The sequence below is a fragment of the Vanellus vanellus genome (genome assembly GCF_965231255.1).
Source record: "Vanellus vanellus genome assembly, chromosome: 27".
Lineage (NCBI taxonomy): Eukaryota > Metazoa > Chordata > Aves > Charadriiformes > Charadriidae > Vanellus > Vanellus vanellus.
Genome location: NC_138932.1, coordinates 2967967 through 2995846, shown reverse-complemented (window position 1 = coordinate 2995846; position 27880 = coordinate 2967967). Strand labels below are relative to the sequence as shown.

The following is a 27880-nucleotide window of genomic DNA, read 5'->3' as shown; positions in this document are numbered from 1 at the left end:
GATCCTCCCTCCCCGGGGCCAAGAGCGAGTGCCAAGCTGGGGTACCCCAACCCCCCTCCCCCAAATTATTCCCCCCCCCTGAACAGCAATGACGACAGCACACGGGGTGGGAAAGGTTCGGCTGTATTGATTCTGGAAGGAAATACAGGCAGTAATACAGAAGCTTTGCAAGCACAGATACATAACGCAGTCTCACCAGAGCCCGCCGGAATGGGGGGGCTCGTGCTGGGGACCTGAGCCTGCCCCCGGGGCTGCGCTCGAGGCGGGGGGTGCTGTGAGCGTTCCCCAATCGAGGCAAAAAGCTGAAATCTCCGTTAACGGTTGGATGGACCCTTGCAGAGAGGGGAGCTGCCCGTGCCGGACCTCAAAATCCCCCTCGCTCAAACAAAAAGCCTCTCTCAGTGCCCTCCTGGCAAACCAGCCCTGTCCTGGACTGAGCATCCTCGGCCTCATCCTGCCCCGAAACGGGCTCCTGAGCTCCTGCCACCGGAGAAGAGCCCAGCTAACCACAGCTGAGAAAAACCGGGGTGAAACCCCACGGATGCAGCAACCCCAAAAGAGGGGGTCCGCTGGGTCCGAGCTCCATCACCCCATCCTCCAAATCCATCTGGTCCCGGGATGTAGCTCCGGTGGGTTTTCACTTCCCCTATTCCATCTACATCCATGCCGCGCGGGGTCCCGGAGGGGGGGTGGGGTGGGTTCTCCCACCAGCCCTGCTCCAGTGCGGTCCCCACCTCGGCTAAGGCACAACTCGGCTGCTTAAAAAAAAAAAAAAACCACCCCAAAAACCCAAAGGGTAAGAGGTGCCTCGGATGGGCGATACAGTACGTGCGTGGAGCGATGGGGAGTGCGCGCGGGCAAGGGCGTAGGGGGGGGGGAATGCCCGCAAGGCCACGGAGAGATGTGGGGACCCCCCCCCCCCCGCCCCCGTGCCAGAATGGCAGTAAAATAAAAAATTTAAAAAAAAAAAAAAAAAAAAAAAAAAAGAAAGAAAAGGGATTTTTGGCTTCAGATCCAGAAAAAAAAAAAAAAACCAAAACCCAAACCAAATCAGGGTTGTAAAGGTGCTGTGCTCTGCTCGCGCCGGCAACCGCCGGCGCGGTCAAGGTGGTCTGCAACAGCGTCGGCGCTTCTCAGCTCAGCCTCTGCCCCAGCACCTCGGCGGATCCGCTCCTGCCACGGCGCAATGCCCGACACAGGCAGGAGCCCGCAGCTCTGATGGGGACGGCTTGGCTTCTCCCGGTCCTATATAAAAAGCTTTGGCAAAAAAAATAAAATAATAAAAAAAAAAAAAGGTACAATCTAAAGAGCTCTTAAACTACAATCTCTTCCTGCACGGCTGTTTGGTAAACACAACTCCTCGCTGTCTTTGGCTGAAGTTTTAAAAAAATTTTGAAGCTGAAAAAGCTTTTTTTTGTTTGTTTTTTTTTTATAGAAATAGATTTTTTTCTTTACAAAAAAAAAAAAAAATCAAAGCATCTTTTAGCATTTTTAATATATATATATATATATATATAAAACTCCTGCTATAGAAAACAAAAAAACCCCAATCATGGTTTTTGGTATCATTTTTTTTAAAGGAAAAAAAAAAAAAAAAAATTTCTTTTGCTTTGGGAAAATACTAGCTCGAGACGGCCAGGAAACACAGGAATGGTGCCACGGAGTTACATGATGCTGCAGTTTTGGACAGCCTGAGCCTGGGAGGAAGAAAGAAAAAGAAGAACATTAAAAATAAGCCAGCGTTACTACCCATCTGCTCTGGCTGCGAAGGAGGCAGCGGTGCCCGCGCGGGACCCTCTGGATGCCCGCAGTGCCCGGACCGCGTGTGCCCTGGGGGTATAACAGATACCCCCCGGCTGGGGGATTTATAGCACTGAAGTCAGAAATTTGAGAATTAGGGTAACCGTATTGACTAATATTGGGGATATTAATATTCAAGCGCTGAAATATTCCCGTTCCCAGCACGAATAACGCCTGGCAGCGGTGGGAGGAGAGCGGCGGAGGTTGAGGGGATGCTCCGGGTGCTGCCGAGGGGGCCGAGCGTGGGATGGGGTGGGGGGATGCTATGGCCACCTCCTTTTCCAACCCCTCCCAGGCTCCACGCTCCCCTTACAGAGGGGCTTCTTCAAGCCCGAAGGTGCCCGGGACAAGAGGAAAAGCAGAGAGGAGGAAGAGGAAGGAGGGGAAGGGACCCCCGCCTTGTCGAGGGAGGCTCCCGCAGAGACAGGGTGAAGACCCAGCAGGACAGGGACAACCTGGACCCGGCGTCTGGGAACGGCGCTGACCTGCCTACGGGGGCTGGAGTTCCCCAGGAGGTAGTTCCTGGACATCAGGGTGTCCCCAAGGCCGATGCTGGAGTCACCAGTGCTGCGGTAGCTGCGGGTGATGGTCACGCTGGAAGTGGAGCCCGAGGACATGGTGTTGACACCGGTGTTTTGGCTGCCCGGTTTGTCGGCCGGCTGACCGCACGTGCCACAGACCACCGTGCGTGAGCGGAGGTTGTATTCACCGGAATCCCCAGAGCCACCGCAGCTCTCCTATAGATGTGAGGAGGGGGATATGACACACAGACAAAACAACCTTGAGCGACCGCCCGGGCATCCCCTGCTCTGAGCATCCCGCACTGAGGACCACGGCAGCAGCAGTGTGACCCAGGAGGGCTCTTTGAGTCAGTCTTCAAAGAGGGTCTGTGCTCCCCCCACCCTCTCCATCACGTGGTTTAAGAATAATAATAATGATAATAACAATAGTAATAATAATAATAATAATAATCCCAAATTGTTGGGGCTGGCACACTACAGACGGGTAAACTGGCCCTGCTGCTCTGTCACAGAATCATAGAACCATAAAATGGTTTGGGTTAGAAGGGACCTTAAAGACCATCCAGTGCCACCCCCTGCCCTGGGCAGGGCCACCTCCCCCCAGCCCAGGTTGCCCCCAGCCCCGTCCAACCCGGCCTTGAACCCCTCCAGGGATGGAGCAGCTACAGCTTCTCGGGGCACCCTGCGCCAGGGGCTCAGCGCCCCCACAGCCAACAATTTCTTCCCAATATCTCATCTCAATCTCCCCTCTGTCAGTGTCAAACCGTTCCCCCTCATCCCATCGCTCCCCTCCCTGACCCAGAGTCCCCCCCCAGCTCTCCCGGAGCCCCTTTAGGCACTGGAAGGGGCTCTGAGGTCTCCGCGGAGCCTCCTCTTCTCCAGGCTGACCCCCCCACCGCTCCCAGCAGAGGGGCTCCAGCCCTCCCAGCACCTCCGGGGCCCCCTCTGGCCCCGCTCCACCAGCTCCATGTCTCTCCTGTGCTGAGGCCCCCGAGCTGGAGGCAGCACTGCGGGGGGGTCTCCCCAGAGCAGAGCAGAGCGCAGCAGAGGGGCACAACCCCCCCTGGCCCTGCTGGCCACGCTGCGGGGGATGCAGCCCGGGGTGCTGGGGGCTCGCTGGGCTCCAGCGCACGGTGCCGGCTCGTGGTGAGCTTCTCATCAACCAACACCCCCAAGTCCTTCTCCTCAGGGCTGCTCTCTGTCCTCGCACCCCGGGCTCTAAGGACACAAGAGACCTTTTAACCGCGCTTCTCTTCTGCGTATCTAAGAGCATCCTCTTCCTCGCTGCCTGGGAGAGCGCAAGCTGACTGCTCTCCAATGGGAAATTCGCTCTTGGGAAGGATTCAGCCCTCAGACGAATGGGCAGCACTGGCTCCTCCACCCAGAGATAATCGATATCCGTCTTGGCACGGCTCTTCAGATCCAGAAGGAACCTCCAAGGAAAGCGGATGACGGATGCCCCATCCCGCTCCTGTCACCCGGAGCCCCGGGGGGAGCGGCATTCGGCAGATTTTTTCGTCAGCGTTGAGGCACAGCGGTGGCGGTGACGGCGTCGCTCCGTGCAGGATTCCTGCGGGCATCTTGTGTGCGAGACAGACCTCTCCCCGCGGGACGGACTGGTGGGGGCTCCTGGGCCGCAGCCAGGGATGTTTTCTTTGATACGGGGGAAAGCGGCTGCATCTCTGCTCCGGGCACGCTGCCGACTCTCTGCCTGCTGCCTACTCTCTGCCTTCTGCCTGCTCTCTGCCTGCTGCCTACTCTCTGCCCACCGCTCTTCCTGGGGCATATTTCAGCTCCGCGAGGGGAGCGACGGGCCGAGAGGAAGGACAAAGTCACCTCTGGATTTGTTCCAGCGCCCTCGTGAAGCGGAGAGGATGGAGCAGCTGCCGCGGAGAAGTGTCATCCATCAACTTCCCACCATCCTGCCCTCCACCTCCAAGCGCTGCGAGGTACCAGCTCAGCCTCCCTCCCGGCTCCTCCAGCCCTTTTGGCGGCAGGTCAAGGATGCTCAGGGTTGGAGATGACTTTCCACCAAGGCCTCTAGAGCTTTTTTTGGCAAGCAATCATCTTCTCCAGGTGCCAGAGGTCTCTTGGCTTCTCCCGTGTGGTTGTTTCCACAGCAGCCTCCCAACTGCCATCTCCCGCGAGGCCCGATCCTGTGTGATGCTGAGCTGCCTCCCACCCTGACTGGGACCGGACCTGACCCCCCCCTCCCCTCCCCATCCCTGCGACAGACCCCCTGGCACCAGCGCCTTCTCCAGCACCCTACTCACGCGGTAATGGAGGTAGTGGGTCTTAGTGTCATCGTTGTCCTCATCCTCATTGTCATCGTTGATGATCACGGTGCGGACCAGTTTCCGCATGGCCACCTCCTGCGGGGGACAGCAAAGGAATTTGGGGGGGGGTGTGTGTTGGAATTCGATGTCTGCCCAACCCCCCCCGTGCCCTGAGCCGGCGCCGCCGTCGGGCTCTCACCTCCCCGTTGGAGTTGATGAGGGCAGTGCGCAGGCTGTCCCCGGAGCCCCAACTGCTCTGGGCTTTCCACACCACGTTGCTGGGGGGGCTATGGGTCGCCCCAGCCCCCGAAGCCCAGATCTAGGGAGAAAAGCACAAAAAAAGAGTGTGATGTCTCAGGTCTGCAGAGCTCAGACCCCGGGGAATGTGGGGCTGTCGTCGTCCCCCCCCTCCCCCAAAAACAAAGCCACGTGCCGAGGAGCCCGTGCCCTGGCTCCGACCGCTCCACGTCCCCAACTGCCCCGTTGGGTTTGGGCTCCTTCACCGGGCAGAGACTCACCGTGACCACCTGGCCAGCCTTCAGGGTGAACTTTGGAGGGAAGCGGTAGGTGATGGGGGGATCGTCTCCATTCTGCCGCTTGATCTGCCAGTTCCCCATCGCCTGGTCCTGCGAGAGAGAGAGCAGCAACCCTGAGATCCCCCAGTTCCTCCCCAGCTTGTCTTGGTTCACCTTCTGCCCATGGGTGAAACCCCCGGGATCCTCCCCGAAAGTCAAACGCACCTCGTTGGTCTTGTTCCTGAGACGGACGAATCTGCCCTCCAAGTCCACCTCCTCCACGCCGACGCGGCCGCTTGTCCTGGCGTGGTGGGAGAAGCTGGTCCGACTCTCGCTGTCCTCCAGCTTCCTCTTCTTGGAGGAGCCCGGGGTGGACATGTGGCTACGGGATGCACCTTTGTGGGAGGACGGGCTGGGGGACAGCCTCAGCCTGGGCAGGGGGAGAAGGTGAGATGGAATCAGTGAGGACAGGAGGGCTGGGACCCGCATAGCCCACCGGGTGCAGCGCCCCGTGCTCACCGCTCCTCCTCGCCCTCCAGCAGCTTGCGGTAGGCGTTGATCTCCATGTCCAGAGCCAGCTTGATGTCCAGCAGCTCCTGGTACTCATCCAGCTGCTGCTGCATGCGTGCCCGCATCTCGGCCATCTCCCGCTCCTTGTCGGAGAGCAGGCGCCGGTTGGTCTCGCGTTCCCTGGCCAGAATATCCTCCAAATCGTGCAGCTTCGCCTCCTTGGCGGCCAACTGTGTGGAGAGGGAAGGTGTGGGTGGCTGCTCCACCTGGGGCCATCCCCAGGAGGGGACCATCCTCAGGGGTAAGACGTCATAGAATCACAGAAGGGTTTGGGTTGGAAGGGACCTTGAAGATCATCTCATTCCACCCCCTGCCCTGGGCAGGGCCCCCTCCCCCCAGCCCAGGTTGCTCCCAGCCCCGTCCAACCCGGCCTTGAACCCCTCCAGGGATGGGGCAGCCACAGCTTCTCGGGGCACCCTGCGCCAGGGGCTCACCGCCCCCACAGCCAACAATTTCTTCCCAATATCTCATCTCAATGTCCCCTCTTCCAGTTTGAAGCCATTCCCCCTCGTCCTGGGACGTCCCCCAGACTCACCTGCTTCTGCAGCTGGCTGACTTCAGAGGAGAGGTTGTCGATGCGGATGCGGGTTTGCTGCAGCTCCTCGTGGGCAGCGCCCACCATGTTGCTGTTCCTCTCAGCCGACTGCTTGGCATTCTCCAGCTGGAGGACAGGACGGGTGGGTTAGCACCCCCAGCACCCTCTGCCCACCGGCATTCGGCAGGGCAGGGTGGGAAGAGGATGGGTGGGTGCTGCTCACCTTCGCCCCGTAGGTCTTCTCCAGTTCCTCCTTGTAGAGCCTGATCTGGGCTTCGTGCTGGTTCCGCAGCTCCTGCAAGGCTTCGGAGAGCTTGCTCTCAAACTCCCGCTGCCGCCCGTTGTCGATCTCCACCAGCCGAGTCTCGTGGCGGCGCTTGGTCTCCCGCAGCTCCTGGGGACAAGTCAGGGGACACGGTGTCACCTCGGAGCGGGATCGGCTTGGGGACGGGGACACAATAAACCAAGCGAACCCGGCACCGCAGCGGCACGTCACGCCTCACCTCGCTGTAAATGTTCTTCTGGAATTCGAGCTCTTCCTTCAGCGTCTGCAGCCGGTTCTCGGCGTCCACGCGGCGCAGCATCTCATCCTGCAGCTGCTTCTTGGCTTCGCTCAAGGCGCTTTCCAGCTGCGGGGAATTGAGAAAGGACCATCACGACGGGCTCCTGAGGACTGTCCGGGCACAGCACCCGGCGTTGGCCAGGGACCCACCACCCAGACGTGCCCCTGGCACAGAGGGGAGCTGGGGGGTCCGTGGGGCAGTTGGGGACAGGGACTGCTCACCTTGGCCACCTGCGCCCTCAGGTCCCGTACTTCTGACTCCAGGTTCCTCTTCTCGCCCAGGGCGGTGGAGAGCGCGGCCTCCTTGGAGTTCAGCAGAGCCTCCACGTCCTTGAGGCGCGCCTGGGCGGTCAACAGGTCCCCTTCCTTCTTGGCATTCCTGCAACGCACCGGGTGGCACATGGGTTAGTGGCACGGCGGGGGAGCACCCACGCGTTGCACCCCGCACCCCCACCCCGGGCACAGCCAGCGGCACGTCCGCACCCCTCTGATCACCCCCGAAAGAGTGGACGGGATTGCACCTGACACCCACCCGCCTAAGGGACCGGCACCTCCCGGCCACCCGGCGTGTCTGGCACCAGTTTGGATACTGGGAAGCAGAAAGGGCTGGGAAAAACTGGGTGAGCAGGAAGGAGGTGTCCAGGGGCTGTGATGCCCGGGTGCAACGAGCGCACCCCCGGCACGGCTGCACCCACTAGAGGTCAGTGCGGACCGGCACAGTGCGGTGCGGCGTGGCATGGCACAGCCTGGTGTGGTGTGGCAGAGTGTGGCGTGGTGTGACATGGTGTGTCGTGGCATGGCACGGTGTGGTGTGGTGTGACATGGTGTGTCGTGGCATGGCACAGCGTGGTGTGGTGTGGTGTGACATGGTGTAGCATGGCACAGTGTGGTGTGGTGTGACATGGTGTGTCGTGGCACAGTGTGGTGTGGTATGACATGGTGTGGCATGGCACGGCATGGTCTGGTGTGACATGGTGTGTCATGGCACAGTGTGGTGTGGTGTGACATGGTGTGTCGTGGCACAGTGTGGTGTGGTATGACATGGTGTGGCATGGCACGGCATGGTCTGGTGTGACATGGTGTGTCATGGCACAGTGTGGTGTGGTGTGACATGGTGTGTCGTGGCACAGCGTGGTGTGGCGTGGCAGAGTGTGGCGTGGTGTTACATGGTGTGGCATGGCACGGTGTGGTGTGGTGTGACATGGTGTGTCGTGGCACAGTGTGGTGTGGTGTGACATGGTGTGTCGTGGCATGGCACAGCGTGGTGTGGCGTGGCAGAGTGTGGTGTGGTGTGACATGGCGTGTCGTGGCATGGCACAGCGTGGTGTGGTGTGGTGTGACATGGTGTAGCATGGCACAGTGTGGTGTGGTATGATATGGTGTGTCGTGGCATGGCACAGCGTGGTGTGGCGTGGAAGAGTGTGGCGTGGTGTGACATGGTGTGGCATGGCACAGCACGGTGTGGTGTGACGTGTGTCATGGCATGGCACAGCGTGGTGTGGTGTGGTGTGACATGGTGTGTCGTGGCACAGTGTGGTGTGGTGTGACATGGTGTGTCGTGGCATGGCACAGCGTGGTGTGGCGTGGCAGAGTGTGGCGTGGTGTGACATGGCGTGTCGTGGCATGGCACAGTGTGGTGTGGCATGGAAGAGTGTGGCGTGGTGTGACATGGTGTGGCATGGCATGGCATGGTGTGGTGTGACATGGCATGTCGTGGCATGGCACAGTGTGGTGTGGTGTGACATGGCGTGTCGTGGCATGGCACAGCGTGGTGTGGTGTGGTGTGACATGGTGTGTCGTGGCACAGTGTGGTGTGGTGTGACATGGTGTGTTGTGGCATGGCACAGCGTGGTGTGGTGTGGTGTGACATGGTGTGGCATGGTACAGTGTGGTGTGGTGTGACATGGTGTGTCGTGGCACAGCACGGTGTGGTGTGACGTGTGTCATGGCATGGCGCAGCGTGGTGTGGCATGGTGTGACATGGTGCGGCATGGCACAGCGTGGTGTGGTGTGACATGGTGCGGCATGGCACAGCGTGGTGTGGTGTGACATGGTGCGGCATGGCACAGTGTGGTGTGGTGTGACATGGAGTGCCGTGGCATGGCACAGCGTGGTGTGGTGTGACATGGTGTGGCATGGCATGGCACAGCATGGTGTGGTGGAGTGTGGCGTGGCATGGCACGGTGTGGTGTGGCAGTGTGGCGTGGCATGGCACAGCACGGCGTGGCATAGCGTGCTGTGGTGTGACACGGTGCAGCGTGGCGTAGCACAGTGTGGTGTGCCATGACACAGCGTGGTGTGGCACGGTGTGGTGTGGCACGGCGCAGCGTGGTGCCACGTTGCAGCACGATGTGGAGTGGCAGAGCATGGCGTGGCACGGCGCAGCGGGGCATGCTGTGACGTGGCGTGGCGTGGCACGGCGCAGCGTGGCATGGCATGGCACAGCGTGGTGTGGTGTGACGTGGTGCGGCACGGTGTGGCGTGGCACGGCACAGTGCCACGTGGCGTGATACGGCGCGGCGCCATGCTGCACAGCGTGGCGCGGCGCAGCGCAGGGATGCGCAGTGGGGAGGAGCAAGGGTGCTGGAGGGTGCAGAAGCCGTCCCGGTGGCTGGAGTTGCCCAACCAAGACACAATCCTGCGACAACTCGCCGGTGCTGGGGGGCTTCTGCCGTTCCCTGCCCGCACGGAGGCACCGGGCGATGAGGTGGGGGCTGCCCCGGTTGCGGATGCGCCTCACCACGAGCTCCGCTGGCGCTTGCTGGGTGCAGAGCAGCGACGCCGCATCCCCGGGGCCGGGCTCAGCCTCCCAGCACAGGACCACGGACGGACGGACAGATGGGTGCCCCGGCGTCCAGCACTGCCGTGCAACCCCGGAGCCCCCACGCCATCCCCTGCCTCCGTTCCGCCCCCCCCCCCCACTCCGACAGCAGGTCAAGGCCATTTCTCGCAGGCGGCCGACCTGCGGCACATCGCTCCGTGCCCGGGGGGGAACTTGATCCGACTAAACCCCCAAAACGCAACCTGAGGTTATTTTGGGAGGCCCTATAAAAAGAAAAGTCCCGGTGCTCTTTCCGCGGCACCCAGCGGCCATCAGCGCCGGGGTGGCTTGCGCCGTCGGCTCGCGACGGAGATTGTCACCCCACCTCCCTCGAAATCGGGTGTAGGGACTGGTTGAGGAGGGAGGATGTGCCCCGGCACCCGACGCCGGCCGTGGTGCCCCCTCGACCGTGGGCGAACACTGGCCGCCTGCCGGCGCACGGTGCACATTCCTGGGGCGGTGAGAGCGCGCCCGCGCCATTAGATCATGGGGAAGAAATACCAGGGAGGGGCCGGCGGCGCAGATGGCGCTCAGCTTGTCCCAACGGCAGGATTCGGCGGCGGGGCGGGATGGGGCAACGGCGGCAGCGAGATGCTGAGGAGGCGGTTTCACCCCTTTCCTCCTTCCCGCGGGGACCCGGGGACCAGCAAGGACCGGTGTCCCCAGGGTGGCCCGTATTCGGCAAGCTCCTTGCTTGGCCGACAGCAGATTTTCCGGCATTTCTTTCTGCTTTCCGACCTGAGCCGGCGCGGAGAAGTGGTTCCGAGATGTTCACGTGGCGCGAGGCCCCGCCATACTCCAGGAACCCCCCCCCCCCCCCCTTTTGCGGGGAACCGCCGTCCCGCTCGCCGGAGCCCCAGCGCCGCGCCACGCCGCCCGGCGGGTTCCCCCCCCCCTTCCTTTCGTGCCAGTGACTCATAGGACAAAAATGCCATCTGGGAGCGGATCCGGAGCCTCCTTGGCTTGTTGCGAGCAACGTTCGAGGCTGAGTTTTCCCCATCTGGCAGCGGCTCGCCCTCGCAGCCGCCGTGGCCACCCCGGCACTGCCGGCAGGGTTTAATCCTGCTGTCCTTGATGGAGTTAACCACCGCTGAGCTCGGGGAAGAGCTTGCCCTCAGCGTTTGGCTTCTGTAGCTCTTTGCTGGCCGTGGCGGCTGCAGAGACTGGGGTAGAGCCGGGGGTCACTCTTTGGGACGGGGCTGGTGGCACGTGCAGCGCCGGGCGCATCCTGAAGCCTCTGACGCCTCGTTGGGGGACACCGGTACCATTTATTAGTGAAATACGGAAGGGAAAACGCTGAGACTAGGTGGTTACCCGTGTTGTCCTCGCAGTGGTGACAGATTCGTCCTCTCCAGGGACCGGAGGGATCCGGGGGCTCAGGGCAAAACGCAGTGACCCTTTAGAAAGCCCCGTGGTAAATGCCAGAAGAATCGAGGGCAAATCCCTCTTTCCTTAAAAGCCTCCGGTGCTCAGCCCTGGGTTGCGCCGGGGAGGAGCAGAGCCGGGAGCTCGGCGCTCACGGGCCGGGCTGAGTTTGGCAGCAGTTTCGCAGGAGGGAGAAGGGTGAGCCGAATCCCTGCCCTGTCCTTTCCTTTCCTCCGGCGAATCCGCGCGACGCGGCTCTCCGGGACCCGAGCATCTCCCTCCACCTTCCTTCAAAACGCAGCCCTGACTCCGCAGGCGAGACGTCGGCAGGAACGCCAGCGCTCTCCCGCCCCGGGACCCCCTGTGCCCACCACCGGTCCACGGAAACTCTTGTGATCCCCCTTCCAGCCCAGCCAGGCTTTGGATTTTCCCCTCTCCTCCCGTTGGGTCCTGCTTTTATTTCCCCCGCAGCCTCCCGGGCTCCAGCTGGCGCTGGGCTAAAAATAAAAAAACTTTGATGGCAGCTGCGTCGCTCCCGCTTCTCTCGGCAAGGGGACGAACGGGGACCTTCCTCCTCCTCCTCCTCCTCCTCCTCCTCCTCCTCCTCTTCCTCCTCCTCCTCCTCCTCCTCCTCCCCGGAGGGTTTCACTGCTCTCCCCGTCCTGCCTGCTAGAGCCTAAAAGATCCCAAATCCTCCGCCAGCCAAAAGGGAAGCAGAGATCCACCCTGCGGGGTGAGGCCAAGGGGACGTGGGCTCAGCGTCCCGCAGGATTTGATCCCCTGCGCTGGGAGAGTGGGGTGTAAAAACAAGCATTTGTCGAAGCCAAGAGGAGAAAACACAACAGAAGCACCAAATCCTCAAGAAACAAATGTCTCGAGAGAAAAGATGGAGGGAAAAGGGGCCTCAAGACGTTTTATTTTTAGCTTTTAAAAGCAGGAAGGAGGAAGAAAAAAAAAAAAAAAAAAGAAAATTGCAGCTGAGCTGCCAGAAAAATCCAAATGTTAATGGAAAGTTGGACCTGCTCTGACTGTACTCGGCACACAGACACAGACACGAGCCTGCAAAGCTGCCGCCGTGGCCTCGAAAAGGGCCAGGGCTGAAGACGCTCGGGGCGGCCGGTCCCTACGGAAGGATGAGGGTCAGCCCCGTGGAGGGAGCAGCACCTGGGATCCGCCATCGCTCCCCTTCGCTCTGCCCCCAAACCCCGACCCAAAAACCTGGCAGATCCGGGCTCTCCCTTTGGAAAAGCCGTCGGAGCCGACGGGAGGCGAGCGACTTCGGGCGGAAGGATGCTCACCCTCTCCGAGAAGCCAAAGCCCATGAGACGCATTTTAGGAACCACCCTTTGGTTTCACCCCACCGGCCGGTTCTGAAGCACGAGTGGGATGGAGGCAGTGGGAGAATTAGGCGTTTCCCTCCTTCCCGGCCTCCGAATCGCAGCCGCCCCACCCCAGACAAGGTGCGGGCTCAGGGGAGCTCGCAGGCTCATGCCCCATCTATAAATCTTTTTACACGGCTGCAAACCCCCGGGGGGGTTTCTTCCCCCGCTTGCTGCCGGGGAGCCAGGGGACGCGCCAGCCTGCTCCCCTGCAACCCTGCCACCGGGCTGGGGAAAAGCTACCCCAGAAACGGCCTTGCGACACCTTTGCAGCCGGGGAAACTGAGGCAAGGGAGGCACCGCGGGGGTTTGTGATGGCTGTGATTGCTGGGAGGGCCCGGGAAACCTGCTCTGCCCCCACCTTGGGCTTGCTGCTCCGCGCGGCGCTGCCTCCAGCGCCAGGGATCGGTCCCAGGGAGCGCTCCCCCATCCCAGGGAGCGCTCCCGCATCCCAGGGATCGCTCCCCCTATTCCAGGTATTGTTTTCCCATCCCAGGGACCATTGCCCCTAACCCAGGGATCACTCCCCCATCCCAGGGAGCGTTTTCTCATCCCAGGGATTGCTCCCGCATCCCAGGGTTCATTCCCCCATCCCAGGGATCGCTCCCCCTATTCCAGGTACTGTTCTCCCATCCCAGGGACCATTGCCCCTGTCCCAAGGATCGTTTCCCCATACCAGGGATCATTCCCCTGTCCCAGAGGTCATTTTCCCATCCCAGGGATCACTCCTCCATCCCAGGGATCACTCCTCCATCCCAGGTATCATTGCCCCTATCCCAGGGATCATTCCCTGATCTCAGGTATCATTGCCCCTGTCCCAGCGGATATTTTCCCATCCCAGGGATCACTCCCCCATCCCAGGGATCGCTCTCCCATCCCAGGGACCGTTGCCCCTATCCCAGGGATCATTCCCCCATCACAGGGATCTCTCCCGCTATCCCAGGGATCGCTCCCCCATTGCAGGAATCATTTCCCCCATCGCAGGAATCATTTCCCCATCCCAGGGATCATTCCCCCATCCCAGGGATCGCTCCCCCTATTCCAGGTACTGTTCTCCCATCCCAGGGATCATTCCCCCATCCCAGGGATCATTCCCCATCCCAGGGATCATTCCCCATCCCAGGGGTCTCTCCCCATCCCAGGGATCATTCCCCATCCCAGGGATCATTCCCCCATCCCAGGGATCATTCCCCATCCCAGGGATCATTCCCCATCCCAGGGGTCTCTCCCCATCCCAGGGATCATTCCCCATCCCAGGGATCATTCCCCCATCCCAGGGGTCTCTCCCCCATCCCAGGGACCAGGGCCCCCCAGGGCAAGCAGCAGGGACGGCGTGAGGAAAGGCGGTCTTGGGAAAACCACGTCGGTGGGGCAATGGGAATGTGGCAAAGCAGCTTCTCCCAGCTCCTGACTCATCCGTGCCGCTGTGCCTTTGCCAAATCACCAGGATAAACACAGGCTGGTCTCCTAGCAGGGGAGCTGTAAACAGCCAGCGCGATGTATAGCGAGGACAACATCTGCACGGGGCCGGTATCCTGTTCGGCACCAAAACCCCGGCCAAACGGCAGCCAAGGGATGCCAGCGCTGGCTGTGCTCCAGGATGCACGGGAAGAGCCCCCACCCTCCGGCGTCGGCTGTGCCAAAGCCCCTTCCCGGTGCCAGGGCTGGTACCGGCCATGCCGTACGCTCCTGCCACGCTGATCCCCGGGGCTGAGGGGTTTGCTCAGCTCCGGGCAGCCCCAGCGGAAAGCGAACAGCTCGTTGGCATCACCTAAGAGCTGGACTTCCCCCCCCCCACCCCCACCCCCCTTCCCCAACCGCTTCTTGGAATTGGGATCTGGCCTTTTGTGCATCCTAAAAATGAACCAAAACCATTGGGAACCAGAAAAGAGCATTTCGCAGGGGCGCAGATGGATCCTTCAGTCTGGGGTTCCCAAAACTCTCAGGCATTCCCGGTGCTTCCACCAACCCCATCACCAGGAACCTCTCCGGGAGCTGCGGGTGCGTACAACGGCGCTCCTGAACCCGATTACGGCTGATACCTCCCCGAAATCAGCTACAAATACTCCCCGGAGAACCTTTAGGAGCTTTTCTCCTTTCGTTGGGTACACCAGAGCAAACCCCCCCCCCCTCCCCCCCCCCCCAAAACGCGCACGCGGGGGCAGCCTCGCCGCTAACGATGGGGGCAAAGCAATTAGGCTCCATCCGCACCGCAACGAACGCGTACACGTGACCACGGCGCGGACCGATGGGCTTCCCCCCCCCCCCCCCCTCCCTCCCCCCCATCCCCTATTTAAAAAACACCGTTTCAGAGAACGAATAGTGTATTAAAAAAGCCTCCCGCACCCCGTGCTGGCTGGGGAGCCCCGGTATCACTCGCTCCCCCGGTCGGGGTTGTCACGCCAGCGCTGGTGACTCATCCCAGCCTTCGCCGGCGGCTCGAAATGGAAATCCCAAATCACCAAGTGACGTTGGTGTTTGGGCTGAGTCCCCCCTAGTAACGGGAGGGCTCCGTGGTTTAGAAGGGCGGATGGTATGACCGGTGGGCTTTTATAGCTGGAAAAGGGGGGGTTTGCCGCCTCTCACGTGGGAGTCGATGGGGGAACGGACGGGATTTGGTTTTCCATTGCCCGCGCTGCGCTTTTGGGGGCCCCGGGTGAGGTTGGCACCAGGCAGAAAGGGGTGGGTTTGCAGAGACGAGGGGCAGGATTTATTCTCCGCAGACGCCTGCCCCAGCCTGGAGCAGGCAGAACAGCTTCCCACCGGGTCTGCTGGTGCCCTCTGCCTCTGAACCCCCCTTGATGCCCCTGACCCCCCACCTTGATGCCCCTTAACCCCCCTTGATGCCCCTGAAACCCCCTTGATGCCCCTTAAACCCCCTTTGCTGCCCCTGAAACCCCCTTTTCTGCCTCTGAACCCCCTTTGATGCCTCTGAACCCCCCTTGATGCCCCTTAAACCCTCTTGATGCCCCTGACCCCCCCTTTGCTGCCCTTGAACCCCTCTTGATGCCCCTTAAATCCCCTTTGTTGCCTCTGAACCCCCCTTGATGCCCCTGAACCCCCCTTGATGCCCCTGAACCCCCTTTGCTGCCTCTGAACCCCCCTTGATGCCCCTTATCCCCCCGCCTTGATGCCCCTTAACCCCTCTTGATGCCCCTTAAACCCCCTTTGCTGCCTCTGAACCCCCCTTGATGCCCCTTAACACCCCTTGATGCCCCTGAAACCCCCTTGATGCCCCTGAACTCCCCTTTTCTGCCTCTGAACCCCCTGTTCTGCCTCTGAACCCCCCTTTCACAGCTGCCTTTAACTTTTCCAGGGTGCAGCAAGCCACAGGAGACACGCAAAGGGCAGGGAAGGAGCAAGCGGTCCTTGGCTGCTGGAAGCCACCGATGCCGGGAGCGCGCAGAGCCCGGCACCGCTCGCGGCCGAGCCTCGAGGACGAGCGAGCAAACCGAGGGCAGAATTTCCCTACGGATTCCCTTCGCCACCAAAAAAAAAAAAAACAAAACACCCAACCTGGGATACCTGGAACAAGCAGAGACCAAAGCCTCCAGGCTGGGATTACAGGCAAAGCGCCACCAGTCAAAACTTGATTCGGTGAAACTGGTCCAGCCCCAGGTTTGTCCCCAGAGCTCGGCAATTTGGCTGCACCGGCGCACAGGAAAACACCCGGCCGATGTTTTTGTCCGTGCAGGTCCCAAGGGAATTGGCTGATCCTGGGGTTTTCAGAGGGAGGGCTGCTTCCTCGCTTGCAAAAACTGCGTTTTCCATTGAAAAAATAAAAAAATAAAAAAAAAACAAAAACCCCAAAGACTTTAAAAACCTGAACATCTCAACTGCTCGGAAAGCCACGGTCAAACACGGATCGATCCCTACTCGCCAGCCCAAGCTCGGCAGGACCCAAACCCATCTATTATGAACATGCCAGCCTTATCTCAACGACACTCGACGGCCTGGACTTAAACCATCTTAAATATAGATTAGAGCAATAATGTCCTTCATCAGGAAAAAGGAACTCTCTCTCTCAAAAAAAAAAAAAAAAGACTGGAATTGCGCTGGAAAGAACGTTTTTTTTTTTTTAGACAGAGCTCAAATCCGTGAATACACCTTCCACGTTGCTCACTTTCCACCTTCTGAGGACAGGAGGTTTCAGTAGAAAAGGCACAAGAAGAGAGCGAGTTTTTCCAAGTCAGAATTCACTAACAATTTGTAGCGTTGTATATAATATAAAAAGCCCGTTTAAAGCTTAAGCCTGCACTGTGCCTTCCCTGTCTTTGGGAAGAGGAGAGAACAAGGAAATCCAAAGTGTTTGTTGCAACACTGGGAACATTCACGGTGGTGACGAGTGCAGTTTCGTATCTTTAATATAATGGACAAATAGGCACGCAACAATTATATTTTGGACTGAATGAATTTTAAGCCAATTTTGCTCAGTCTTGACACAGACAAATCCCACTTTTCGCAACAACTGCCTTAAGATTTAATGGGAAAGTTTTGTATGTAATTTTTTTTTTTTTCTTTTCACCTAAAACGACTCCTCCCGTTGCACCTCCAGAACATAACATATCCTTCTCTTGATGAATGAGAAGTGCAAAGCCTATAAAACACGTTAAAGGCTGAAGACAAAGTGCAGGTTCCCCGTATTTCCCTGGGGGATTTGGCACGGCCGGGAGGGGGGAGAAAAGGGGGAGAAGCCTTACAGATGTAGTTAAAAACAGGGAGCTGAGTCACACGTATTAATCACCTCTTTGGGATTGGGAGTGTTGGGATGAGGGGGGGAGGGGGGGAACAGCCGTAAGCTCGTGTTTCGCTGGGACCTGGCAGCTGGCGATGCGGACCAGGGATGCAAATCCCGGCCCCGGGAGCAAAGGAAACGCGTGACCCCCATGCAAACGCGGCGGTCGCCTCCTTTCCCTCCGCACACACGGGGCGGCCGACGGCGGCTCCGAATGCAAAATTTTGCAGGTCCCAAGCTGGGCGATGGAAAGCACGGAGGAGGTTCCTCTGCTCCTGAGGGCATCGCTGCATCACGGCCAGTGCCCGCGGCATCGCACCGACCCACAGCCGGGAACGGGGCCCTGGGTGAGATGGGACGAGCCGGAGAGGACCCAAGGGAGGGAAAACAGGGAACAAGCTCAAATTCTCCTTTTTTCTCTCCAGCACCAGCAGCTCACCTCACTGAGAAGCTCACCACGAGCCGGCACCGTGCGCTGGAGCCCAGCGAGCCCCCGGCACCCCGGGCTGCATCCCCCGCAGCGTGGCCAGCAGGGCCAGGGGGGGATCATGCCCCTCTGCTGCGCTCTGCTCTGCTCTGGGGAGACCCCCCTACAGTGCTGCCTCCAGCTCGGGGGCCTCAGCGCAGGAGAGACATGGAGCTGGTGGAGCGGGGCCAGAGGAGGCCCCGGAGCTGCTGGGAGGGCTGGAGCCCCTCTGCTGGGAGGACAGGCTGGGAGAGGTGGGGGGGTCAGCCTGGAGAAGAGAAGGCTCCAGGGAAACCTCCAAACCCCTTCCAGTGCCTAAAGGGGCTCCAGGAGAGCTGGGGAGGGACTCTGGGTCAGGGAGGGGAGCCGTGGGACGAGGGGGAACGGTTTGACACTGAGAGAGGGGAGAGTGAGATGAGATATTGGGAAGAAATTGTTGGCTGTGGGGGCGGTGAGCCCCTGGCGCAGGGTGCCCCGAGAAGCTGTGGCTGCCCCATCCCTGGAGGGGTTCAAGGCCGGGTTGGACGGGGCTGGGAGCAACCTGGGCTGGGGGGAGGTGGCCCTGCCCGGGGCAGGGGGTGGAATGAGATGGTCTTTACGGTCCCTCCCAACCCAAACCAGTCTATGGTTCTATGATTTTCCATAAATCCGGGTGCACAAAGCTTCTGGCCAGCAAAATTTGCTTAAGAAACAAAGCAGGGGACTGTTGGATCCAGCTGCCACCCATCCTCCTGGGAACAAAAGTGTTTGCTATCCCGGCTGCGAGAGCGCAGATAAAGTCAGGCAAAGTGTTTACATTGCCACAAGGTCTGTTTGCACGCAGCGGCGGCGAGGCCGGTGCGGGTTGTGCCGGAGCCGCCTTATTTGCCCGCTTCGGCCAGCGGTGTGAGTCACCACCTCCGTCAGGATGGCTGCCGGTATGGCCCGGAATGCGATGCCATTGGGAAAATGCAGCACGGCGCAGGGAGAAGCGGTGGCGAAGATGAGTGCCGGCGATTTGCTGTGCTCCGCCATATGTAGCCATGGCGGCAGATGCTCCGACACACCTCTGCCCGCTCACCCTGCCCAGACCTGCTCGGCGTTGTGTGCAGGAAAGAACCACTTCCTCACCAGCGAGGACTGCAGACGTGGCATCCCTAGAAAGTGCAATTTAGCCCCAGTTGCAATCGGGGCAAGAGGCTTCATAGAATCATAGACTGGTTTGGGTTGGAAGGGATCGTAAAGACCACCCAGTGCCACCCCCTGCCCCGGGCAGGGCCACCTCCCCCCAGCCCAGGGTGCTCCCAGCCCCGTCCAACCCGGCCTTGAACCCCTCCAGGGATGGGGCAGCCACAGCTTCTCGGGGCACCCTGCGCCAGGGGCTCACCGCCCCCACAGCCAACAATTTCTTCCCAATATCTCATCTCACTCTCCCCTCTGTCAGTGTCAAACCGTTCCCCCTCGTCCCACGGCTCCCCTCCCTGACCCAGAGTCCCCCCCAGCTCTCCTGGAGCCCCTTTAGGCACTGGAAGGGGCTCGGAGGTCTCCGCGGAGCCTTCTCTTCTCCAGGCTGACCCCCCCACCTCTCCCAGCCTGTCCTCCCAGCAGAGGGGCTCCAGCCCTCCCAGCACCTCCGGGGTCTCCTCTGGCCCCGCTCCACCAGCTCCATGTCCTTCTTCTGTTGGGGGCTCCATCACCTCGCTCCTCCTCAGCCCCCCCATGCCCACAAGCCCCCGACCGGTGGCTTTTTGCACTGGGGCGACAGAGCCAAGGCAAAAAAGCAGCGCCGCTCGCCAGCTGGGACGCACGTGCCGCAGTTTTGCCCCTCTGCCCTGCGAACGGGGGCTCCGGGTACAACCCAGCCCTGCCCAAGCACGACGCCGAGGAGCGAATCTGCCCTCCCCAGCACTCTTGCTCTCCCCCCTACAGCCCACGGCGCGAAGGCTCCGCTTTGCAAAACTCTCCCTAATTTCTCCTCTGGCCGTTGGGGAGAGGAACGGGGGAGCGAGGGCGGCGCGGTGCCCTGCGGGGAGGGCATCCTCGTGCCCCACAGATGCTGCCGGGGAGCGGGTTATCCGCCAGCACCCGTCACGCCAGGAAGGAAGGGGCAGGCGAGCGTGACCACCGGAGCGGCGGGGGCCGAAGCCGCGGCGATGCATGGCCGCACCCCGCTGCAGCCCGAAGACACGCGTGACTCATCTCCCTGCTCGCGCCCCGGTGCCCGTCTCCGATCCTCCTTCTCCTGCCCCGCTGCATCCTCCCTCCCCGTCCCCACGGAGCCGGGGACGGGTGTTTAAAAACTCCGTGGAGAGCGGCACGGAGGTTTTATTGCCACCATTCATGTCCTGCTTTGCCACTGGGCTGCAAGGGCTCTGCCAGCGCTGGATCCAGAGCGCTCCCCAACGCCACCGGTGAGCCCAGAGCTCTGCTCGGCCACCGCATTGCGAGGAGAGAGGGACAAGTGGCTCTTCCCAGTGGGGACTGGGAGCTGCAATGGGGCAACTGGCCGCCTCCAGTGCTGGTATACAGCTGGGCGCCCACGAGCGCTATGGCCAAGTCTCCTTCGGGCTCCCACCGCTTTGAAGCCCACACGTCACACATCCACATCAAGAGCTTGGGATTCTTTTTTTTTGGGGGGGGAGGACTCACTCAGACTCAGAGCTGGGGCTTTAACGGAGAAAAGGGGTCCCTAAACTGTTGTTAAATAAACCCCCGACACTACGGAGGTGCCGGGGCAGGGAGACGCCAAGATTAGCTCGGCCAGGGCTGGGGGCAGCCAGCCGGACGGCCGGAGGACGCGGCGGCTGAAAGCAGGAGCCGGAGCAATTGGCCGGAGGTGGCTTTTGGCCAAGAGGGTTGAGAGACCTCCTACAGAGGTGTTTCTGGGCCGCTGGAGGCCCCACTGCAAAAATTGGGAAGCTTCAGAAGAGGCGCTGTTCACGCCTAACCCTGGCTCCATCACCTCTTTGCGAGCGCCAACGCCTGCGATGGTGCAATCCCGTAATTAAGCTGGGTAAAGTACAGGCAGCGGGGCACGCAGCGCGCACGCTCAGGGGAACTTTGTCCCTCTTGCTATCGCACATCCTGGCTCTAAAGCCGGGAAAGGGGCAATAAAGCATCACGGCTGGCTACGGATTGGAGGATAACGCCAGCCACAGGCGCCTTCACCTTCACCGTGGAGAGAGGAAATCGGTTTACGATCGGCAATGGGCGATGCTGACTCAGCGTCGCGCAGGAATAGAGGTGTCCTCACCCCCGTTGGGTTTTGCGGCACCTCTGCGGGCTCGGTTCAATGCACTTCGTTAACCAACTTCCACTCCTTTTGGCTCTCCTTAACAGCCACGGCCCCACGTCGCACCGTTGGGGCTCACAGACACGTCGCAACACCCTTCGCATACCGAAACGGGGGTTCTCCACCGAAACGGGGGTTCTCCAGACAGCCAAGAGCCCGGCTGCGGCGCAGGGGTCTCTGCACGGGGTTGCAGCCGCCGTCGCCGGCTGTGTGGGGGGGCGATGGCGCCATCCCCCTACAGTTGTTCAGCTTCACACTGGGGCTATTCAGCCCCCGGGGCAGGGAGATGAAGGCTGCGGAAGCAGGTGGGCACGCAGCCCTGACGCCCCGGTGAGGGGCTGCGGGTGACCGACGGACAGCTGCGGACAGAGACGGGTTTCACGTGGCACCAACCTCGGCCGCCGGGGAACGCGGCCAGCAAAGGGCCTCGCAAAGAGAGCGGGACGCGGGAGACGGGTAAGGCAGGACGGCGGGAAGCGATTGCCAGCTCTGCCCCGGGGCAGCCCATCCCCAACCCAGCGGGCTTGAGGCTTCCCCCCGGGGAACTCCTAATTTTGGCTAGGGGAAAAAGCTGCGGTGGCTTCCTCCTAGCCCGGCTGCCAGCAGCGGGGAAAGGAAACGGCTGCTCCCAAAGGGCACGAATTTAGCAAAATAAGGATCTGGCAGCAGCTCGGCGTGCCCCACCCCGGCCACGCCGCCCTCTTCGCATGCCTCTGCCGAGCACCGCGCCGGGAACGTACGGCTCTCCCTTCTGCCGGGTTCCCAATTTAAGTGTTAATGGGATTCAGACAACCCGAAGTGACGCACGCGAGGCTGGAAAAAAAAAACCACTTGTGGCAGCAAGCGGGGCCAGGGCAGGCTGGGACGCGCTGCGGTAGGCGCTGTACGGGGGAGGGATGCCTTCCCGCACCAGAACCAGCCCCCTTTCCCTTTGCCATCGCTTCTCTTTAAGCCCCCCCCCCTCCCTCCCCACCTCTGAGGTTAAGGTCCTTAATTTGCCAGGGTGGACCCTGCCGTAATAGGAATAAATGATTGAGGCAATGGGATTTGCTCTCGTTCCCGTCATCCCCCGGGAAGGCACCGCACAGCGAGGGGGTAAGAGGAGCGTCTGGAAGACGCCGGTAAATTCAGCCAGCGATGAGAGCAGAGCCTTTCCCTCCGCCTGAGATCATCCTGCTGGGGGAGCTGGGAAAAAGGGGGGGGGGGGGAAGGCTGGATATGTGCACAGACAAGAAATACCACCCCCCCACCCCCCCGTGCAGAAATTGGGAAGGAAAACCTCAACCTCGAAGCAATGGGCCACCCCGAGCTGCCGGGAGTGGATGTCAGGGGAAAATAAATCTGTGCGGAGCACTGGAAAATCGGGGGCGATGTGGGTCCTCGAGGGGCATGGGGGGGGTCCCAGACCAGCGCCGGCCCCGTGTCTCCTGCCCCCCCCCCCCCCCCCAGAGCATCACCCGGAACACAAGCTGTTCTTTGTTTGCTGCGAAAGGGCAAAGCCTCCTCCGAGCCAAAGTGTTCCTTCTCTACGAGACAGAGGAGGGGGGGGCGGGGGGGGGAAACCAGCCCAGGAGCCTGAGGTTTCTCCCCCACGCAAAATGTTCCAGCGCAAGCACGTTGCTGCTAAAGACGGCGCGGAGGCAGCACCCAGCCCCGCGGCGGGCAGGGAGGCTTTATTTTTATTTATTTAATTTTTACCTTTTTTTTTTTTTTTTTCTCTTTTTCCCCCCCGCCCCCCCATCTCTCCGGTAACCGACTCCCATTTACCTGTTCCTTCCTGGAAAGTCATCCCACTGGGACAAAACACAACCTGGGATGGGGAAGGTGCTGTGGGGTTCACCCCATTCCCCCGCCGCCGCCGCCTTCGCTCTGCCCTTGCACGAGCTCCCACCCCCACCGCCGCTTCCCGCAACCAACCGCCTTTGGAAAACAGGACATTTTTCCTCATTAGGGCCAGAGATGAGATTTAGACCCGGGGAGGAAGAGGCGCTGCCAAAGCACCGGCTTAATCGGGTTAGGGGCTGCAATTCAGGAAGCCATCGCTCATCAGCCCCGCTGCTAACGAGGGCTCGGTTCCTGTTTCGCAGGAGGGAGCCGGTGGCCGCAGCACCACAGCCACCGCTTGCCGGCGGGAGCGGGGCACCGGGGACCCCCACGAGAGGTGGTCCTCGCTCGGGGATGGAGGTTCCCGGAGGGCCGTATCCATACACCTCCACGCGCCCAAATTGGGGCTCACCCTGACAAACGCCTCCGCCTCCGGGATCTGGGGTGAGGCGAGTCCTCGGTACGGCTCCCGCTTTCACCCCACCGGTCAGGAGAGAAGGGGGCGATGGGCAGGACCGGGGTGCGGAGCATCTCTCGGCAGCAGCCCCGGTGTGCCATGCTGCAGCCTGCGCCCTCCCTCCTTGGGGACCCGCAGCTCGGGGGACACCCGGGACGGGGACATTTTGGGCTGGTCCTAGCTCTCCCCACGCTCCGGGAGGGGACGATGCCGGGAGCTGCCAGCGCCCCTGAGTCACCGGCCGCCCTCACCGCACCCTCTGCTTCGCCTCAAACGCGGCTCCGGCGCAACCAGCGGCCGCACGGGGCTGGGGGACACGCGTGGCATGGGGCCAGGCAGCGGTCCCTCGTCCGGGGGCGCAGCCAGCGCCAGGTTACGCAGGGACGAGGGTCCCCCGGTGCAAAGGGCCGGGGTGGCTGCTTTGGGAAACCCCTCCTGGACTGGCGCCGAGAGCAGCCGAAGGGACGGCGGGAAGGGTCCGGTTGGATGGGAAGAGCGGCCAGGCAGAGAGGAGAGGGGTGGCAGGAGGCACAGAGCCAGCAGCTGCCTGCACCGCTGGACCCAGCTCTCCCCCAGACCCTCCTCCACCCCGGCAGCTCTCGCGCCAGCGCGTCAGCAGCCGGTGAGACCCCTCTATACTTTGCGCACCCTCTCCCCCCAACCTCACCCCGCACCCCAGATGGGGCACCTACCTCCTCTCCCTCTCGAAGGGGGCCCGGCGCCGGGCACCGTGCCCGCAACCAGGCACGCCGTGTCCCGACACCCCCAACCCTCCCTTCTGCGCAGGCGAGACAACCCCGGCGGCGGGCAGCGGCGATGCTGCGGGTGCCGATAAGGCGGCCCCAGAGCCGCCTGCCCCGCGGGAGATATACCCAGCGCTTCCCCCGGGGCCGACGGGCAGAGCGAGGGGAGCTGCCGAGTTATTTATTAGCCAAGAAAAGCGGCGCTGCAGCCAGGTCGGAGCTGCCCGGGACGAGGGGCTCGGGTGGGCAGGCAGAGCCGGCAGGATGAGAGAATCATGGAAGGGTTTGGCTTGGAAAGGACCTTGAAGACCACTCAGTGCCACCCCCCTGCCCTGGGCAGGGCCACCTCCCCCCAGCCCAGGTTGCCCCCAGCCCCGTCCAACCCGGCCTTGAACCCCTCCAGGGATGGGGCAGCCATCGGTACCTCCCTGCCCGCATCCCCTGTCCCGCCGTGAGAGCGGCGCACAGGTCCTTCCCGACCCCATCAACGGCTCCGACCCATCTGCAGGGTCAAGCTCACGGCTGTCCTATTCCCCCATTCCCGAAAGATTTGGGGCACTGCGGCCAAACCCACCCCTCGGAGCGACGTCGCGGCTGGGCAGCCCCTCTCTGAGCAACTCCGCCGCCACATCGAGAGGGTCCCCAGGGAGACGAGAGGAGCCGCAGCCCCTTCGCGAGGATTTTGGGGGTTGGAAAGCGGCCCCGCCACCGCCGCCCGAGGAAGCGGGGACACGCCAAGAGGCGGGAACGAACAGCACCGGCTTCCCCCGGCAGAGCCGCTTTTCCATCTCGCAAACCGTGACTCAGAGACGACTCACCGCATTGGAACACCTCTCTCCTTCAGAAACCGCGCTCACCGCCCGTCCTCCAAAAACAGCCATCCGAAACCCCACCGAAACCCACCCTCAAACCGAGAGCTGCTCTTTGGGAATCCCCTCGAGCCGAAGCGCTTTTTTTGGGAGGAGGGGGGGGGAGGGGGAAATCTGCCGAACGAGCACAGCACGCTCCAGGAGCGCAGGAAAAAGCTTAAGGGGTTTATTATTTTCTTTTTTTTTTTTTTTTTTTTTCATCCACCCCCCCACCCCCCCTCCAGCCCTCGAAAGATCGCGGCCAAGATAGTTCTGGGTTTGCATAAGGCAGCAGAAAAGCCTTCGGGCAGCTCACAGCGCCTCTTCTCTCGCCAGTTCCCGGGGATGCGGCGAGCGGGACCGGCAAAGCCGCCTTATCTCGGGGCAGAGCCGCAGCAGCGCACGGGAAATGGAAAGCTAAATATAAAACACCGCACGGCTTTCAAAGACAGCTGTAAAAGGCTGCGTATTCACTGCCTTCCCGCTAGATAGAGTATTTACGGCATCTTCTGAGGACGTTAATTTTAGCCCCGTTTGGTACAGACTCCAAACCGGGCGTCCAGAATAAGAGGCAAAAAGCTCAAATGGAGGAAGAAGGGGTTGTCCCGCCACCGCCCAGCCCGGATCCTGCCCCGAGCCCAAACTGATGACGGAAAGGGACCCGCTCGCTCCTTCCGTGGAGCGGGACCGCCGGGAGCTGAGCGCGACAGGGCTGCGGGTCCCAACGCCGCGTGGGCTGGTGGCCCACGGCCAACGGCGTGACAGTGGCCCGGGGAGCCCCGTGCTGGGACCCGCATCCCTCAGGGCACCTGCGCTGGGCATCTTGCCGCCGTCCCGAGGAGGCGCCCGACAGCGGCAGGGAGGCGGCAACGAGGTGGGAAAGAGAGAAACCCGATGGGAAGGGGTTTGAAGGCTCAAAGCAACCCTGGAGCACATCACCCCGAGGCAGCCCATGGGAAGGGGGACGCATGGCTGTCCCCGAAGCGGGGGACGCCGCCGAGCGGGAATCGCTCGGCGCAGGGAGGGTTAAGGCAAACAAAACCCGAGCAGGTTCTTTAACGGGTGCCAAAGACAGCAGAGGAAAATAGGACGAGCAGGCGAGATCTGTGGGCAGGACAGAGCCAGCTGGCTGGCACCGCTTCCCGGTCTGCGCCGGAGCCGTTTGGGAAGAGCTCCAGCATGACGAAGGCGGAGGGGCCGCCAGCCCCACGGCGCGCGGACCCTCCCCGGCAGCGGGGGGGGGGCGGGGGTGTCACATTCGCTCAGTCCCAGCCTTGAGTTTTCACAGCTCTGCTCCCAGATTCCCCCCCCCCCCCTCAGCTCCCACCCCGCCTTCCAAGGGCATCCCGGCCAAAGATGGCGCTTGGAGGGAGAGCAGGAATGCCGGGAGAGCTTCGCTCCCCTCTCGGTCCCCACCACGGACACTCCTGCCCCAGCCGGGTCACGGGTTTCCCCTCTCCCTGCCTCCTCCAGGTCGCTCCTTCCTCCATCCCGGCTCCCTGCCAAGGGTGATGACAGTCACCGTCCCGCCACGGTCCGTCCCCCACCCCCCCCGCCGCCCTCCGGCTCCGGGTCACTCACCGGGCTTTCAGCTCCTTGTGCTCCTCCCGGACTTTGCTGAGCTCCAGCTGCAGCCGAGCTCTCTCCTTGGCCACCGAATCCAAGGTCTTGCGGGCATCCGCCAGCTCCGACTCGTAGGCGGCCTTGATGCCGGAGACCTCGCGGCTCACCACCTCCTCCGATTCGGTGATGCGGAGCCGCAAGCCGGCGTTCTCCAGCTCCAGCGAGCGCACCTTGTCGATGTAGACGGCCAAGCGGTCATTGAGCTCCTGCAGGTCCTCCTTCTCCTGCAAGCGAGTGATGCGGGTGGGGGACAAGGGGGTGGTCCCCGAAGCCCCGCTACGGGTGCTCCTCTTCTGCGAAGGCGTCGCCATGGGGTCCGTGCGTCGAAGCGAAGGACACGGCACAGGTCACAGCTCGGCGTCCCACGCCACCCACCCAGCTGTCTCGGCTGCTCCTGGTTGTCTGAGTGACTTGCTTATATCCCAGCTGGGCTGTGCACTGGGAGGAGGAGCTGCGAGGAGGCGGCGGGTGGAGTTATCCGAAACCTGGGTGGAGACAACCCACTGGCATCAGTCGAGGCCATCGCCTGGGAAAGGCTGGAAAAGCATCCCTGGGAAAAGGGGCCCAAGGGTGGCTCCGGGGTGCGCAGCCCAGGGTGACCCCCTTGCAAACACACCGTCCCCCCCAATTTTCTGCTGCGATTCCCCGAGCTGAGGCTGGCTTTCAGCCCTGGGAAGTGGGGGGGGGGGCGGGGGGGGGGGGGGGGATGACACTTGGCAAGGGCGAAGCGCGCCCCGAGAGGGGCTGCAGCAGTGGGGTGCAGCCAGGCAACCCCCGGGACCCCCGGGCTGGGCACCCCCAGGACATCGCTGCCCCGCAGGACAGGGCGGGTGACATCTCAGCAGGGTGCTGGGGGGGCCCCGGAGCACCCCGAACTTCGGGCTCCGGGGACCAAACGCAGAGCCCCAGGCCACCCAACGCACCGCAGCACCCCGAGACATCACAGACGTGGAGCCCTGGGGCACCAGAGAACAACCCCCCCACACACACCCCCACCCCACCCCCCAGTTTCCCCAGCACTAGCTTTGCCCAGTTCTCCCAGTTTCCCCAACACTAGCTTTGCCCAGTTCTCCCAGTTTCCCCAGCACTAGCTTTGCCCAGTTCTCTCAGCACTGGCCATCCCCATTTCCTCGCTCTCCCTAGTACCAACTCTCCCCAATTTTACCCTTTTTCCCAGTTTCCCGTGCCAGCTGTGCTCAATCCGTAACTCCCCCAGTTCTGAGCACCAGTTGAGTCCAGTTTCCCCCGTCCCGGTTTCCCGCACCAGCTGTTTCCCATTCTCCCACTTCCCAGCGCCAACCCTTCCCAGTCCCCCGCCAGTGCTCAGCCGTTCTTCCAGTACCCCCAGTTCCCACCGCTGGTGATTCCCAGTCCTCCCAGTTGCTGACCAGTTTGGAAGCAGGGTGCCCTGCCTTCCTCGAAGCGCTGCCGAGACTTGGCAGCTCGTGACTTCCACACTCTTCCTGGCACCTCCCGGCGCTACCGCGGCAGAGGGGGGGGTGTCCCCCCCGAGACTTCGTCCCCCCCTCAGAATTTGTCCCCCCCCCCCCCCCCCCCCGTACTTTGCAC

The 27880-nt window shown here is 61.7% G+C and overlaps 1 protein-coding gene across 1 annotated transcript; it reads right to left on the bottom strand.

Moving 5' to 3' along the window:
- Window positions 1-1664: 1664 nt before the first annotated feature.
- Window positions 1665-26722, bottom strand: LMNA (lamin A/C; the record flags this gene model as incomplete). Its single annotated transcript, XM_082496114.1, has 12 exons — window positions 26270-26722; window positions 7002-7158; window positions 6721-6846; window positions 6441-6611; window positions 6218-6343; window positions 5632-5852; window positions 5338-5542; window positions 5116-5223; window positions 4797-4916; window positions 4595-4693; window positions 2286-2537; window positions 1665-1697 (listed from the first exon to the last, which is right to left on the bottom strand). The coding sequence occupies exons 1-12, from the start codon at window positions 26620-26622 to the stop codon at window positions 1665-1667; spliced, it is 1971 nt and encodes a 656-aa protein (XP_082352240.1). The 5' UTR covers window positions 26623-26722.
- Between the last annotated feature and the right edge of the window lie 1158 nt (window positions 26723-27880).